A 17238-nucleotide genomic window follows, 5' to 3' on the forward strand; every position below is an offset into this window, starting at 1 on the left:
TCACCTGGTATACGACATACCTCAGTGTGTGTGTGTGTCTCCCTCTCCCCCTCGCCCCCCCTCCCCGCCTCTCTCTCCCCCCCCCCCACTAATAAGGGAGAAGGAGATGTCTCCATTTTCCCAGCGGACAGGGAGACATAACAAACAACTTGCTGCTTTACGATGTTAAAAGTGCATTGCTTTTTTTTTGAGCTCTGTTACCAGAAAGATTTCAAAGATCCCGGGTCTCCGGGTACACAGCCGTAGATATTGCAACTCCCCCAACGACACACGGGTTTCCCGCCGTGACACCGACCCTCGATCCGCCCATCTCCAGAGCCCCGAGATCCTAGGCTTCCAAATCTGAGCCAGACTCTGAGGCTGAGCACTTGACGTGCCAAACAATGGCCGGTTATGAAACCCTGAGAGCGGGTCCCATTCCTGCAAAGAACCGAAGTGAGTGTGTAACTCCAGGTCAGGGTCTTCAAAGGAACCCTGAAAGGGAAAAATAAGGATATTAAAGATGGAAATAGAGCTGTTTCCAAAGGTGCAAGCAGAGGTGTCGCCATTTAGTGCCATCATTACTCTGCTTCGCCTCTTCTGTGGGTTACTTCCATTAACGAGGGTTACTTCCATTCCTAAATTGACCTCCAATGTGGGCAAGATCCTTTAAGAGAAAATGCAAACACAAAAATAGATTGAACAAATTACGCCCAAGATTTATGCCCTCTAGTATTATTCATGGGTAATATAAGGGAGCATAATTTTAAAGTGATTGGAAGAAATTATAGGGGAGATATTAGAGGAAGTTTCATTTCCATGGAGAGTGGTGGGTGTGTTTAACACACTGCCGGGGTGGTGGTAGAGGCAGAGAGATTAAGGGCATTTAAGAGACTTTTAGAAGGGCACATGGATGAAAGAAAATTGGAGTGCTATGTGGGAAGGGTGGGTTAGGTTATTGATCTTGGAGTAGGTTAAAAGGTTGGCTCAGTATCACAGGCCTAAGAACCTTTACTATGCTGTTCTATAAAAACATGAAAATTGATTGTAGTCGGGAAAGGGATAAAAAATGGAAAAATTAAGTAAATAAGTACATAGGGATTGGATAATTATGTCTGCGGGCAGGAGCAAGCATGAACAAATTAGGATATAAACACCTACAATGGTTGTTACATAGGCTTACATACAACATTTTGGACCAGTGGAAATGGTCCAGAAGAGTTATATGGAAACTATTATTACTATTTTTCTTAACAACTAATACCATTACTTAGCCTAATAGTTTAGAATTACCATAGTACATAATTATCTATTTAAGTGTCTAATTTCCTTTTATATCATCTCAATGTGTACTTAAGAATGTATAAATAATTATAGTTTTATACATATAAAAAAATGGAAAAGGTTATATGTGTGAAAAAAGTACATGATATTTGTGAATTCCTTATCCAAATAAAAATAAAATTTAAAAAAAAAAGAAAATTGATTGTAGTCACAGACTTTGTTTCATTGGTGTACGTCTCAATAGCTGCAATGGAATCTACCATTCCTTCCGAAGTACCAGCTAATCAATTTCAATTTTGCTATCTTTAATTTCATTAGATTTTGCAGTACAATAGAATATCATGTACTATTTGCATTAATATAAAGGAACTTTAAATTTGCTTTCAAATTTGGCATTTTTTTCTATATTGTTTTCCAATTATGTGTTCTATTTTAAATGAATTATTTAATTTTTTATGACAACAGTTGTAATCATGGTTAACGATAGCTGTGCCAGGTTCTGAAAGCTGCATGCATTATTTAGCATTGCATGAAAATATCGATGCTCATTAAATATTGGGCTTTTTGGTGTGTTTAATTCTGTGGCATATGGTCTAACCGATACTCAGTTTAATGAGTTGGCAGTAAGTATGCAGTTTATATTAATACATTCTATCATGATAAAATAATTATCAGGACAAAAAGTTTAATTGTGATAATAATAGATTCCTTTAATATAAATTATGTAGCAGATTTAGCAGTCAATGCCAGATCGTGGCCTTCTGTTTTCCTTCTACCCCTTCTGCACGGACCAATTATTTGTGGCATCATGTCAGCGTTGATTTTATAATTATGACTGAATATTTTCCTGAAGGGACCTGCATATGTAGAGTATTAATATGGAATACTAAGTATCACAAGGAAATGAAAATCACATGAGTAGAATACAGCCTGACTTTCTTCAATATTCTTCGTAAAATAATGATTCATTAAAGCAGATGACAGGAACTTGGAACTATTCTTTTTTGTTTTTTAATTCAATTTAACTTGTGACCTAACATTCAGTACCTTATATAATATAAAGTAAATTGTTAGCTTTGTATGTTTGCTTAAATACCATTTTTCCTTGTCATCAGCCTATAGATTACGAAGGTTTCAGATTATTCATGAAGACATATCTGGAGGCGGAAATCCCAGAAGAACTCTGTGAGCACTTATTCATGTCATTTAAAAGGAAGACATGCCAAAATTCACCAGAATCCCAGAAGCAGAACTCGAGTAATTCACAGTTTAATCTATTAGGTAAGGACAGAGTGAGTAGAGTATCCAGTTGTTCTGTCAAAATGCATATTTGGCTATTGGAATATGGGAAACACTTAAAAATTGCTTGGAGCATAAGACCTAAGAACGGGAGTTGCAGATCATGACTTTAAACACATCTGCATATGTTGACAAAGTAATGAATGTGGCATTGAGGTGCATTATTATATTTCAGTATTTTGATACAATTACAAATTTACTTCAGAGTGCATTCTGTCAGGTAGTTATAGAACCTGCCTGATATTGAAAGGACCGGATTCTTTGTCTAGAAAATAGCAAACAATGGAGCAAAGAATTAATTTTAATTTTTAAAAAAACTGACATTTGCCATTACTTGCACCTTTTCAGAACAACTCCACTATGTTTGATGTAAGTATACAGAATGACTAGATATTTCTTTGGTGTAACAATTCAACATTTCTATTGTGACTTAATCAGTGGACTGCAAAACTGCTATTCCATGTTAGTTTTTAGACAATTGTTTACTCTCCCAAAATGAATATTAGAAACAGGAGGAGGAACCAGGTCAGGAAAAGAATTCCACACAAAAATTATTTTTAGCGAGGATAATTCATGTGAGATAGGATGGATGGAAAGTAAAGTTGTTAAAAATAGTTGGTAAAGGAATGAACAATAGTTAGTGGGAGAATAAAACTGAAACAGAATGGAAAGAGTTATCCTCTTTGCTGCTGATGCACATACCTGCAGGCATTGGACATCCTCCCTTCGTTGTCCACTCAATACCCTAAACACTGACTGGAAAGCCATCCTCTTGGGATGACCATTTAGCAGCACTCAACATTCTTGCGTCATGGAACTAACAGCTTCTGTATTAGACACAGCACATTAAACACTGAAATACAGAAATTACTCTCTGCAGTCCCCCACCTCTCTTGTGGAGCTGTGGGCTGATTTGCGGCTTTCTCTAGTGTAGTCTTCAAATCAATGATCTGATGAGAGTGTAAGGTATTTGCAAGCAATTTGGGTTGTGAGATAATTCTGCTGTAATTACTGTTTAGCCATCTTTATCTGAATCTAAAATTAACATTTTTATCTGTGCATTGTAATTTATTAACATTTAAATATGTGAGGGAGTTTAATCTTAGAATTATTATGGTGAAGACTAAGTCAGTTTAGCCAATTGATCCAATAACAACACCTTAAAGGTCAATGCATTCTATCCTGTTGCCCTATGCTTTCTATGTGGCCCTTATAAGTGAATTTCCCACAAATGCTTATTTAATTTCTCTTTACAAAGTTCAAGCTCCATTCTGGTTCCATCATCTATTTTTTTATTATTTACTTTTGTTGAAAAGTTTAATAACTTGGCTTCATCTTGGGTATATTCTGATCATTTTTTTTCCACCGTTAAAACATTTAAAATGTTAAGAATTGTGTTTTGCTTTCTGGATAGTTGAAAAGTCACAGTGATCTTATTCAAGAGATGCATTAGAGTTGGCACTGAATAGCAACCAATACACTTTCATGAACTTTTAGGATATTGTGGTGCACAGTGCCACAGCAAGTAGCTCTGCTGTTTCACAGTTCCATTGACATGGGTTCAAGCCTCATCTCTGATGCTGTGTGGCATTTGAACATCGCTCTAGCTACATGGATTTCATTTGTCTGTTCTGGATCTAAACACGTGGGTTAGTAGATTAATTGGCCACTGTAAGTTGTGCTAGGTATAACTGAGTGGTAGAATAATGGAGGTTTGATAGGAGTATGAGGAGAGTAGAATACAGGGGAATTAAATGCTGAATGTGGTTTCTCTATGAACAAACATAAATTTGATGGGCCAAATAGCTTCCTTGACTATTATATGGAAACATAGGTTGTTTCACTTTGCTGTTGCATGTATTGTTAGTATAATTAACAATTATACTGAAGTGTTGGCGCGTGGCCAAGTGGGTAAGGCATTGGTCTAGTGATCTGAAGGTCGCTAGTTCGAGCCTCAGCTGAGGCAGCGTGTTGTGTCCTTGAGCAAGGCACTTAACCACACATTGCTCTGCGGCGACACCGGTGCCAAGCTGTATCAGCCCTAGTGCCCTTCCCTTGGACACCATCGGTAGTGTAGAGAAGGGGACTTGCAGCATCGGAACTGCCGGTCTTACATACAACCTTGCCCAGGCCTGCGCCCTGGAAACCTTCCAAGGTGCAAATCCATGGTCTCACGAGACTAACGGATGCCTATTTATAAATATAGTGATGAGTTGAAAATTTATAAATCGGCACAGAAAGGCAAAATTTCCTAGAAATTAGAAGTAATTTCCTTTCAGATTGTACCGATATTGGGAGTTGTATGCATTAAGATTTAACATAGTAAAATATAATTATGGAAATATTAATTTAATTAACAGAAGGTTGCAGAAGCATTGAACTTTGTTGGCAGTAAATGAGCCAGCAATCTCTAGCCTGGCAGGTAAATTAAAATCATTCATATTAACCTGCCAGCTGTAATTAAAATCAGTAGCCTTGTTGATTAATACAATAGATCAGTATTATTTAGGGGTGCATGTTTGAAAATTTAATTAAAGTTGTATTTTCATGTAGATATTTAACTATCAGTGCAAAAGAAACCCAAAAACTGGATAAAGGGAAAGGTGTTTTATTTGATCTTATAATTGAACATGGCTAAAATTAATGTGAAGCACATTAAGTTCAAGTTCAAATTTAATTGTCATTCAACTATACACATGTATAGAGTTAAATGATACAGCGTTCCTCCGGTGCCAAGTTGTAAAACATAGTATATATAGTTACAATAACACATACAGTCACAAAAAAATAAATATGAGCACAAGACCCTGTGTGGCATGACCTGAAGATGGTGCATGGGATGTTGTCATCAAGCCACATTTCTATGAGAACAAGTACATCACAGTTGCTCATCTTGCAGTCAGTCAGCTGCAGTCAAACACAATCCAGCTTGTCTTCCAGGGAGCAAACATTGAAGAGCAGCCCTGATGGGTGAGCCAAGCTGCAGGGGCCAGCACAGATTCCAGCATGCCAGCCACATCTCTGTTCTCTTCCACATCACCTCTGCCCCTGGCTGAATGTTACAAGCAATGCCGTGGCATGAGGGCCTAATCTGCAGGGGACGGGGCCGGGGTGGGGGCGGGGGGAGACAACAAGGTCACGCAACTTTTCAGCTGATGATCTCGCCAATGAATCATATATGCAGTATTTTATAGTACCGCTGTCTAACAGGGTCTTAGGATCACAAGAAGACATTTAAGACACACATTTACAGCCACCACCAGCTAACCAAAAAGCTGCCTTCTTCAACTGAACTGTAATAATCAGTTTTTTAATCTATTGTATTTTAACAGCAAAATGAATAATTGTGATGTGTTTAATTTAAAAAAACTAAAGCACTGTGGGATAAAATTGGTCAGTGGCAATGGTGAATAAATAGTGAACTTGGAAGTCTGTTTTATAACTAGTACAGTTTTCTTCTCTACAAAATAAACATTTATTTTATGTATTTTGTTCGTAATTTAGTAAAGTTCTTGATTTTTTCTTTAACCACATCCAACCCTAAAATGCTGGTGAACGCAGCAGGCCAGGCAGCATCTATAGGAAGAGGTACAGTCGAAGTTTCGAGCCGAGACCCTTTGTCAGGACAAAGGGTCTCGGCCCGAAACGTCGACTGTACCTCTTCCTATGGATGCTGCCTGGCCTGCTGCGTTCACCAGCATTTTTTGTGTGTGTTGCTTGAATTTTCAGCATCTGCAGATTTCCCTATGTTAGCTTCTTCCCTGTAGGTCACCTCGTTATTGTTTTTGATAGGCCAATCAATGTAGTGTCGTCGGCAAATTTAATTAGCAGATTGGAGCTGTGGGTGGCGATACAGTTATGGGTATACAGGGAGTAAAGGAGGGGACTCAGTATGCAGCCCTGAGGGGCTCCTGTATTGAGAGTCAGAGGGTTGGAGGTGAGGGAGCCCACTCTTACAACCTGCTGGCGTTCTGACAGGAAGTCCTGGATCCAGCTGCACAAAGCAGGGTCAAGGCCGAGGTCTCTTAGCTTCTTGTCGAGCCTGGATGGAACTACGGTGTTGAATGCTGAACTGTAGTCCAAGAACAGCATCCTCACATAAGCATCCTTCTTCTCCAGATGTGTAAGGACGGTGTGTAGAACAGTGGCTATTGCATCGTCTGTCAATCGATCTAGCCTGCTGCAGATGTAGTCCTTGACCAGTCTCTCAAAGCATTTGCTTATTATTGAGTTGAGTGCGACAGTTCGCCAGTCGTTAGGCATGATACCTTGGCTATTCAGTCCATCAAGTCTGCTCCACCATTCCATCATGGCTGATTTATTATCTGTCTCAACTCCAATCTCCTGCCTTCTCCCCATAACCAATGACACCCTTATTAATCAAGAACATATCAACCTCTGCTTTAAATATACCCAATGACTTGGCCTGCACGGCCTTCTATGTCAATGGATCCATAGACTCACCACCCACTGGTTAAAGAAATTCCTCCTTTGCGTTCTAAACAGACATCCTTCCATCCTGATTCTAGACTCCTCCACTATAGTAAACCTCCTCTCCACTTCCACTTTATCTAGGTCTTTTGAGTATTCAATGAGATCACACCTCTCACTCTTCAAAACTCTGGCGAGTACCGGCTCAGAGCCATCAAGCACTTCTCGTACATTAACTCTTTCATTCCCGGGATCATACTTGCAAACCTCCTATGGACTCTCCAATGCCAGCACATCCTCTCTTAGATGTGGGGCTCAGAACTGTTCACAGTACTCCAGGTGTGGTCTGACCAATGCCTTATAAAGCCTCAGTGTTACCATCTTGGTTTTATATTCTACTCCTCTTGAAATGAATGCTAATATTGCACTTGCCTTCCTTACCATCAGCTCAATTTATGTTAAAGTGTGAATCAGTTTTTTTCAGATACTAAATCCATGAATATGTTCTCTTACCTATATTATTTGTAAACTATCCTTGTAAATACAAGAAAATAATTTTTCCTTTTGAAACGAAAAGAGACACTTTGGGGGTTGTATGGGGTAAGTACGATTGGCAAGCAACAAACCCAAATTATCTTATGCAAATTGTGCAAGCAATGTAAATAAAATCACTGAAAGTTTACTTCAGCTGATTATTCTGGCACAGGATAATGTTGCGTCACCTCTTATACTTGCTGCAGGCATTGTCATAAAAACCTTCAGTAACAAACTCAAAATTGTAGCTATTCACCAAAAGCCTGCACTAAAAAAAATTGATTTCATTTAATCAGATTCATTGTTAAGTAGACTTGAAGCTCTAGGCGACCGGATAACAGTTTCTTTTCCAGAAATGACATTTCCATGCATTCTCCGTCTTCCTGTCATGCCTGAGCATCTTTGAGACTCTCTTCCCCCTTTTTGTAAAATGAATATGTACACTTGCCTTTGTTTACTTTGTATGGAAGAGCAGGTGTCTTTTTGTGTAAAGAGAGAATACTTGCAATATATCTGAGTGCATCTATGGCTGTGATTTTTAAGAATCATTGTGCTTGACTGTTAACTGTACACCCTGGCTTCCCACTCTGCTTCTCAGCTCACCCCCATCCACTCCCCTCCTCCCGTTGGAAAATTAGTGGAGGTGGATGTGTAATTATTACGCATCATACCTGATCATTGTTGCACTTCACTGATGACGTTGATTGAAGTGTGGAGAGGATCTCATGGACTACATTGGGGAAAAAGAAACACCTCTATTCTGTATGGTTTCCTATAGGCCCTGTCAACAGGCCTTCCCCCTTTATTTTCCACTTGGTGCAGCTGTAGATAGTAAGCACTGTCCTCCCCCAGTACCTGCTGCCAACTTGCTGTTGCTTACTTTGTTCCTGCTGATGTCTGAAATGTGGGTCTCGTATGTCTCCTGGCTACTTTTCCTATGCCACCAGATGATGTCTTTGGTTTGCAGGATTGTGCTGAAAGCAGTTCATAGTAAAGTTGTGATATCTACTTGTTATGGACTAGAGCCAAGAATTTCTTCCTCATCTGTGTACTGTTTTCCATGAACCTGCTGATTGTGTAGTTATCATTATATCTACACTCAGCTACAACTTCTGTAGGGTGCATTGGTGAAAGTGATCCTTCCCTCTGTGTGTACCGGTCTAAATGGCCCTTCCCACTGGGTGTACTGGTCTAAATGGCCCTTCCCTCTGGGTGTATCAGTGTCAGTGGTCCTTCCCTCTGGGTGTACCGGTCTAAATGGCCCTTCTCTCCGGGTGTGTCAGTGTAAATGGTCCTTCCTCTGGGTGTGTCGGTGTCAGTGGTCCTTGCCTCTGGGTGTGTCTGTCTAAATGGTCCTTCCCTCTGGGTGTGTCGGTGCAAATGGTCCTTCCTGTGGGTGTATCGGTGTAAGCGGTCTTTCCCTCTGTGTGTATTGGTGTCAGTGGTCTTTGTCTCTGGGTGGTGTTGGTGTCAGTGGCCTTTTCCTCTTGGTGTTGGTATCAGTGGTCCTTTTCCCTAGATAACTGAAAATATTTGCTGCATGTTCTCCCTCGGATGCAGTCCTGGAGATTTAACATTCACTGGGAGAAAATTCTTTTTTGTGATCCACTCCAGTACTGAGGGTGTATAAGGCATACTTGCTGATAAAAAGCTTTGGATTATTAATGGAAACCCTTGTGGGCATGTGTATAGTCAGGGGATGCCTGGGCTAGTGGGAAACCAGCAACACTGACAAATCCTGGTGCCTGAGATGCCTCCTGTTCCTCACTAAAATCAAGGCCAATAAATATTATCACCCAATACAGTACCGGGGAAGTCCTCGAATAACCAACACATATTGAATTGGGAGTTGCCACAGAGACCTGCAGTGCAACTTGATAAGATTCTAGGGTAAGGAAGCTGAGAGTTAGCATGATCTTCACCCTCCAAGAGAGCAGTCCAGACTCCAGGTCTGGCTGCATTATGTTATCTATCTCTCCTTTGACTCCTTTGGACTATCCTAGGCTGGAAATGCATTGTACCTTAGAAAGGTCCAGACAAGATGTGGTCTCATTGAAGATGAAAATATGCCTTCTGCCCTAATCTTCAACTCATCGATACCCAGATGTGGCTATGATGATACATTTGGTAACCTATGGTTGCCAATGATGACACCATAGGACTCTTAATAGAATGTGTATTTCACAAGCTAAGTGTGATGGAGGAAAAATTACTTAGTTGAAACATACTCAGTGGAGTTTGGAAGGTACCTGAACAGAAGATATCTGAGTCCTGAAACTGTTTAGTCAGGTGTACCAGCGTCAGCAGACAGTGCTTTTAAACACCGAGAAAAGTAAGAAATACAGTAGTTAATCTACACACTGGAGCTGTTCTACACTGGTCATAATTTGAAGCTTTGAGTTCCAGTTTATGTTGGGTGGGCAGAAGAGGCATTATGTGACTAATAGTATCAGACTTCAGTGATGTATGTTAGTGCACTTTGGACACAGAATCAGATGGTCAATCTTTGTTGGTGGAACTGACTGCTGAAAGTACCCTGATGAAGGGTCTTGGCCCAAAACGTTGACTGTTTAGTCTTTTCCAATAGATGCTCCTTGGCCTGCTGAGTTCCTCCAGCATTTTGTGTCTTGCTGAAAATATCCAGCAGTTTGACCCAGAATGTGATCACAAACTAGCCTAGGAGTAATCAGTACAGTGCTTTTTTTCCACCTTAAAATGAGTGCAACACATTTTAGTTTTTGAGCAGATTTGTGCCATGACTTGTTAACGTTGAAGATAAAGTGATAGGTACTGTATCATAAAACTGTGTTTTGGTTATGTTCAAAGCCAAAAAAAAAAGTGATTTGAAAGTATTCTGGATTTTCACAGTAAAATACACTATGTGGTATTAAGAATCTCAAAGGGTTGATAAATTAATGTGATAATGTTTTTCTTATATAGCAAGGAATTATTGTAAAACCAGTTATTTCTTCCATGCATCATCTTTCCAAAGTATAAAGTGGGAAGAAAACAACTTTAGTATATCCATCTAAAAGAAATTGAAATTTTCTTTAAGTTGAAGTGCGGATTACCACTGAATGATTTGAAGGAAGTGTGGATTACCACTGAATGATTTTACCAGGTACTGCTTAAAAATGTAAAAAGAATTATCAAACCATTGTGACATTAAAAACCAGATAGATGCCCTAAATCTTCTTCTAAATCTCTGGACTTGTACTTTTGTGCTTGTATAAGTTATTTGAAAAAGATAGGATGTAATATTTAAAACACTGTGGAGATTCTGGTCCATGTAAAGAATCTTATTCATCCACCTGTCAGTATTTTTCCAACTGAAGAAATGGAAAACTGAACATTGGGTGGAAATCTGGGCATGCTTCTGCTATGATCATAATTTGAATGGAAAATAATTTTGCATAAATTTAGCTTTTAGAGAAGATCAGGGCTTGATTATAATATTTTGATTTGGTTATGTTCTGTGCCTTAGTTCTTGCAGAGTTATGAGGGATGCTTTTTTTTCCCCTACAACACAGGCCACTTGGCCCATCGAATCTATGCGGAACTCAGAACAATGCTATTCCCCCATATTTCTCTATTATCTGTTCTCTCTTGTATGCCCACCAATTCTTCTCAGATTCTCTATTCCCCCCAACACCCCCCCCCCACCTACACTAGGGGCAATTTACAGTAGCTTATCAATCTATCAAACAGCATATCTTTCAGATATGAAACAAAATTAGAGTATCTGGGATAAGGCCAGATGGTCACAGGGAGAACATGCAAACTCCACACAGAAAGCTCCAGAGGTCAGGGTTAAACTTGATAACTGGTGCTTTGGGGCATCACTACTACTTGAAATATTTGAACGCATAAGATGTAATATTGGAAGCAAATGTCCTAGATCAGCACATGACATTGCTGTATAGCCTTTTTAGTAACTGTACCTCTGATGCATTAGGGCAAATAACCATCCAGTTGACTACATGTAGCTTCTCTCTGACAGCCCTAGAGGCTGATCACAGCAACTTAATAAAATAAGTTGAATGGTAAGTTTAAAAAGAAGGCTTAAGTGTTGGGAAGGTGTTAGTAAATCTTGCTGTTTTGGAAATGGCTTTCTGAGGTTGTAAGAGGATTCACGCCTTGTAAATTGCATGCATTTCAAAGACAGGAGAGATTTTGGAGGATTTCAGGCCTTTCAAAAGGGTCTGGATTTTATTCCCAACTTTGACCTAGATTTCCTGCTTTTGTCATTCAGCAGACTACATATATTCGTTGATGTGGAAAGGAGTACGAAATTTCTGGTATGGCGTGCTGCTGGATCCTCTACAAAATAGCTGTCTGTAAATGATAGCTGCTGATGCCAAGCATCAGGTTGGGATCCAAGCTTATTTTCCATTCAAACTATGGCCATCCTTTACAAGGTCCAATTACTTAATTTTGAGGTAGAATTTTGAGCCAGAAAACATGCTGGCTCAGCAGATGTGAAATGTAACTTAACATGGGTAGTGTCTTGGGAACCTGGCTGGAGTGCATTTTATAATGACAATTTGCTACAAATGAAAATAAATCAGCCTACCTTTCTATCTGTACCCGAAATGGAGGAAATTATTTTCCAGTTCACTTTCATGGCTTGTTTTCAGAAGCATTAGAATTGGGTATTTTTTTTATTATGTAGAATGTTGTTCGTAGAAATTTGCAATCTAAAATTTTTGGGTTTGTATTAATGAAATTTTATTTATGTAGGGCATATAAACTGGTTTACACACATCATTGAAAATTTCAGCAGCATAATAAATACTGGGCGAATTTTGAATTGATGTCCAACTAAATGGCCGTAGAACTTTGTAGTTTGTGTTTTGGATAACAGTACGTTCCATTTTGATGAATGCTCTGAATTGCAACTGTAGTATTTTTATTTTATGTATGCTTTTGGAGTGGTCCTGGAGAATACAGTCTATGTAAAACAGAATTCAGGTCCTCGGTATAGTTAAGCACCGGAAATTTTCTTTAAATTTACTGAGCCACCAATCTCTGTTGAAACTATCTTTAACCTGGACAAGTTGAGTGCTACATTTGCTTAACATATTTCTTCTGCAATTGCAGCTGAAATAAAATTCCTTCAACTTTGAAAATTTGTTGCCTGAGATTTTGTTTTTTTACTCCTCCACATTGGATGAACGGAACCTTAAATAGAGTTTAGGAAATCACTTATTACATACAATAGTTAGTGCAAGGGATAATCAAAGTAATCTTTAATAATTTAACATTAACTAGGAAGTGGCTCAATTGTGTCATACTTGTGTGTTTTACTGTGGCCACAAGTGCTTTGGATTTAAAGTCTTTTTGGATTTGGGGAAATATAATGAGTTCGTTTAGGATGCCATCATTTCCGACTGCATTTATGTTCTACTGGTAAATAGTCCTTCTCTTGCACTTGTTCATCATGTATATGCACTGATGCAGCCGTTCAGAATGTTAAATTTTCATCAGTGACGATCTTGGCAAACTCGTCAATGAATTTCTCTGCTGCTTTGAGATCAGCAGACGCTCTATCACCACAAATCTTTAAAAATTTAATGCAGTTTAATTAACAATTGCCTTCACTTTTCAGTTCTTTGTGATAGATCTTAGTTTGTTTCATGATCAGCATACAGTTATGCGGCATATGTTCACTCAGAATCTGATGAATCCATTCTTTCAATACACGATTGAGATCTTTTTATGCTTTATGCAGTGGTTTTTCTATTTTTCATTAACTTCTGTTCATTACATATGTGAGGTCACTTCTCAGAACTGTCTGTGGTGTGCAAAGACCTATGCATCACCTGGGAGCCTTCCCAGCGCATTGTGGAATTTTCTATTTGTGACGTCATGTCAGCGCTCAAAATATTTCAAACTTTGGGATTTTTGGAATTTGGAATTTCAAATAAGGGGTACTCAACCTATACTGCCTGAAACAATGGCCCCAATGCCTCTTGAGATCATCCCACACATTAGCCCCTTGGCCAGGCAGCTACCAATGACATTAAGTACTTACCTTTAAGGCACCTACTAAATTTTAATAGCATATAGAAATTCCTTGAATTTACAGATTCATTATGAATTACTCCTCATACAAAAATTGAGGAAGTATTGATGTGAAAGGGTACCCAACTAATGCTGGATCTTACCTGGCACTTCACCCTGGAGGCCCATTGGAAACTAATGCTGTAGACTCTCGCCAGCTAATATTGGCCAAAAGTTTAAAAGAAAAAAAAGTACAAATGCTAGAAATCTAAAATAAAAGCAAATTGTTGGAAATACCCAGCAAATTGGATCACATCTGTGGGAAGAGAAACAGAACTAATGTTTCAGGTTGATTTTGTCGATGTGGTTAATCCTAGCACAGATTTGGGTGCATCGACCATTCTATCATTCAGGCTTCATTTGAATATGGTGAGTGAGGTATGGCAGTCTGCTGGTTCTTGCTAGATGTGGCAGGAAGCCAGCCTCTACTTTGGGACTGTCATATGAAGATAAGAGCATTGGGTCATTTAGCTGGCCCTTGGTGCTCTCTATTATTGCATAAAACCAGAAAGATGTTTTATCCCTGCAGGATTTTTCTGCGCTAATCTCGTGTGCATTGATTCCCTTAGTGTCTAAAATTCTATTGATCTCTATCTTGCTTGCATTTGATGGCTGAAACTCTCCAGCCTTTGTGGATGAGTTACTACCCTTTGGGTGAAGAAGTGTATTCTATGAAGTTAAGATACAATTTTGTTTTATAAATTAGCCATGATTATTTAAAGATACAGTATTTTTAAATGTCCTCTGATAAAATTTCTAGATCAATTTATATTATCAGTATTCTTGGACAGAGATACTCTGGACAAGAAATGTCTGCATTTGAAAGCCCACACTAATATTTAGGCCTTTTAATTGGGGTAGTTAATGTTATGCACCCAATCGAAATCAAGGAGTTGTTCTACATTTCGGACATCGTTCACTGCAATTGCTCATTTAACAGCCTTTTGATTACAGAAATTATTCAGTTTGGTAGTATACATTGTAACTTCTCGCATATCTTTTTTAGTAATATGTAATCTATTAAAGAAGTCATGCGGCATTTAGTGATTAAATGAAACTGCTTTTAATTATTGTTTGTTATAGAACCAAAATCTCTAGATTCTGGCATCTCCTTCCAGACAGAAGTAGCATGTGCTCCTATTACAGGTACATTGTGCATCCTTCTTTCCATTGAACTTATTGTCCTTTTACTTTTGTGCATGCTGGCTATATACCAGGTTTGTGTCCAGTTGGACTGTGGGCACAGAGATAGAATTGTGCATGCTATCAATCATTTAAAGGTTTTGCTCACAATAAACATTTTCAAGAATAAGCCATTGTCTTTGGGTTCCGATCACTTGCTTACGTCCCTAGCCACCCACTCCATCACTGTCCCTAGCAACTCCTTAATTTCCTGCTCAGTAACATTGCTTAATTCAGTTCATGTGCTACTGAAATCCCCATTCATACAGTCATTGTATGCAGACTTGTATAATCCAATGTGTACACACCCAGCTGTCCATCTTCATTCAAAGCTCAGTAAACTTGAGGTCATTCAGAACTTTGCTGCCAGTGTCCTATCTAATTTACCCATTGCTTCTGTGCTTGGTGACCCTCAAACAGCTCACAGTTGAGCTCATACTCAAGCAGTGCCTCTGTTTTATAATCCTCTTTTTTTTTGTTTTTTTTTAATTGCTTCATAGTCTTTTGCCTTCCTTGTTTTTGTCCGGTCCTCTACCATGCATCTCCTTGAGTTATCTGTACACATCTGATACTTGTACAAAGTAACTTCTGCATCTTTGAATTGTATCATTCCTTAATTAGCAGGTGGGTCACCAAATGCCAGGACATGAATCTCTAAATTTTCTCTCTAAATTTTTATGTCCTTCCCTGTCTCCCTTTCTACAAGTCTGCTATCCAAACTTTTGCTTATTTCCGTAATATTTTCTTTATGCATTTCCGAAGACATTATTGCAGTTGTAAAGATGCTATATAAATGGAAGTTGTTATTACATATTTGAATTAATGTACAAAATGGTGTTATCTCATTCAGTCGCATGTAAGTAGTTCTAAAGTGGAGAACAGTTATGTTATTGAGCAAGTTATCTCCAGAGTCTTAATGATATATGTATCTCATCAAAACTTGCCATCATAACGCAGTATGACTGTATAACAAAATCACGTATTTTTGTTGGATAACTAAGATCTCAAACAGATGTCTAGTTTTATTCCACTTATAAATGATAAGCTTCTTGCAGCGTTTAAAATGTTATAAGATATTAATAGTATTGTAGAATAAGTTTGCAGAAGTATTCAGTTCTTGTATTAAATCTACAATTACCTATTAAGACATAATTGGCAGAGTGGAAGACGGAGATGAGTAATTCTGGGCTGAATCTTTTCCATTTCAGTATTTTCTTATGCGCCTATCTGTGCTGAGTGATGTTGAATACGTTGTATAATACATCCTCCTGTAGTGAACTGCATTACTTTAAAATCTGCCCATTTAAAATATGTAGTGTGGCGTTCTGTTTTCTTCCTCTTTCAAGTCTTTAGTCACTAAATATACCCCTCTAAGAGGAAGGGTAAAACAGACTGGGCTGCCATGGATATTTAGTTCAGCCATGCACTGTGACTCATGGGCTTCAGTTTAAATTGGGCACAATAATCTAGCTTGCTGTTCCAATCTTGGACTGATGGAACACTAATGTTAACAATGTAGACTTTCCAATGAGATTTAAACTACGGCCCAATCTACTCCAAAGTTGCTCATGCCTTTCCTAAATTAAAACATTGAGCACATTTTGAGGTGTAATCAGTCAGCTGAAAACCACTGTAGGACAGCCCAGGATTGTAAAAACGATTACAAACAAGTGAAAATCTGCAGATGTGGGAATTCCAAGCAACACACACAAACTGCTGGAGGAACTCAGCATGCCAGGCAGCATCTCAGCATCTATTGAAGAGTACAGACGAGGTTCTGGGCCGAGACCCTTCAGCAGGACTGGTGAAGGGTCTCTGCCTGAAACATCAACTCTACTCTTTTCCATAGATGCTGCCTGGCCTGTTGAGTTCCTCCAGCATTTTGTGTGTTGCTTTGAAAATACTGTTTTTCTTTCTGTGACCAAAGTTGATTTGCAATCAGTTAGCTGAAGGCACAGTCCAAGAAGCATTTGATCAATTATGACCCAATTCTATCCTATCTCGAGGCAGAAATGTTTGTCCTCAACATGGCATTTTATCTAATCATTAATCTGATATCTGAATTATTGAACTACTTTATGACTTGCACCAGTAGATTTATTTTGCTGGATCCTATGTTTATGCATTTAGAATAAGAATTCAAATAAAATGCTTAATCGAGAAGCCAGAATTTAATTAAAGTATTCATCAGTTAAATCTAACTAGAGATACTAAAGAGATTTAAAATGTATATTTTAAATTTAGTCTAACTATAACTTCATCCATGAAAACTATCAGCATGTTCCAAAGCAAAAATCTGATTTCTGATTAAAATTCATACCATTTGATGATTCGAAGACTGGCACATCCATTGCTGTTGATTTGTTGATGAAACAAATAGACTAAACTCACAGACTGAGTGGACTGAAGTCCAGTTCATTTCCAGGAGGGTAGGACTTGATGATTAGGACTGTGGGGGAAAAAAAA

The 17238-nt window shown here is 38.6% G+C and overlaps 1 protein-coding gene across 7 annotated transcripts in view; it reads left to right on the plus strand.

Moving 5' to 3' along the window:
• Positions 1 to 17238, plus strand: part of LOC140199449 (diacylglycerol kinase beta-like) — a 566317-nt gene that overhangs the window by 165415 nt on the left and 383664 nt on the right. For 5 of the 7 annotated variants that reach the window (XM_072261555.1, XM_072261557.1, XM_072261558.1 and 2 more), the window contains exons 4-5: positions 2379 to 2544; positions 14674 to 14736. The exons of 1 other annotated variant lie outside the window; for it this stretch is intronic. In XM_072261555.1, coding sequence (XP_072117656.1) covers positions 2379 to 2544; positions 14674 to 14736 — 229 coding nt within the window. The remainder of the gene's footprint in view (positions 1 to 2378; positions 2545 to 14673; positions 14737 to 17238) is intronic. One more of the 7 variants, XM_072261560.1, reaches the window with a different exon arrangement.

Source organism: Mobula birostris, chromosome 6 (assembly GCF_030028105.1).
Source record: "Mobula birostris isolate sMobBir1 chromosome 6, sMobBir1.hap1, whole genome shotgun sequence".
Taxonomy (NCBI): Eukaryota; Metazoa; Chordata; class Chondrichthyes; order Myliobatiformes; family Myliobatidae; genus Mobula; species Mobula birostris.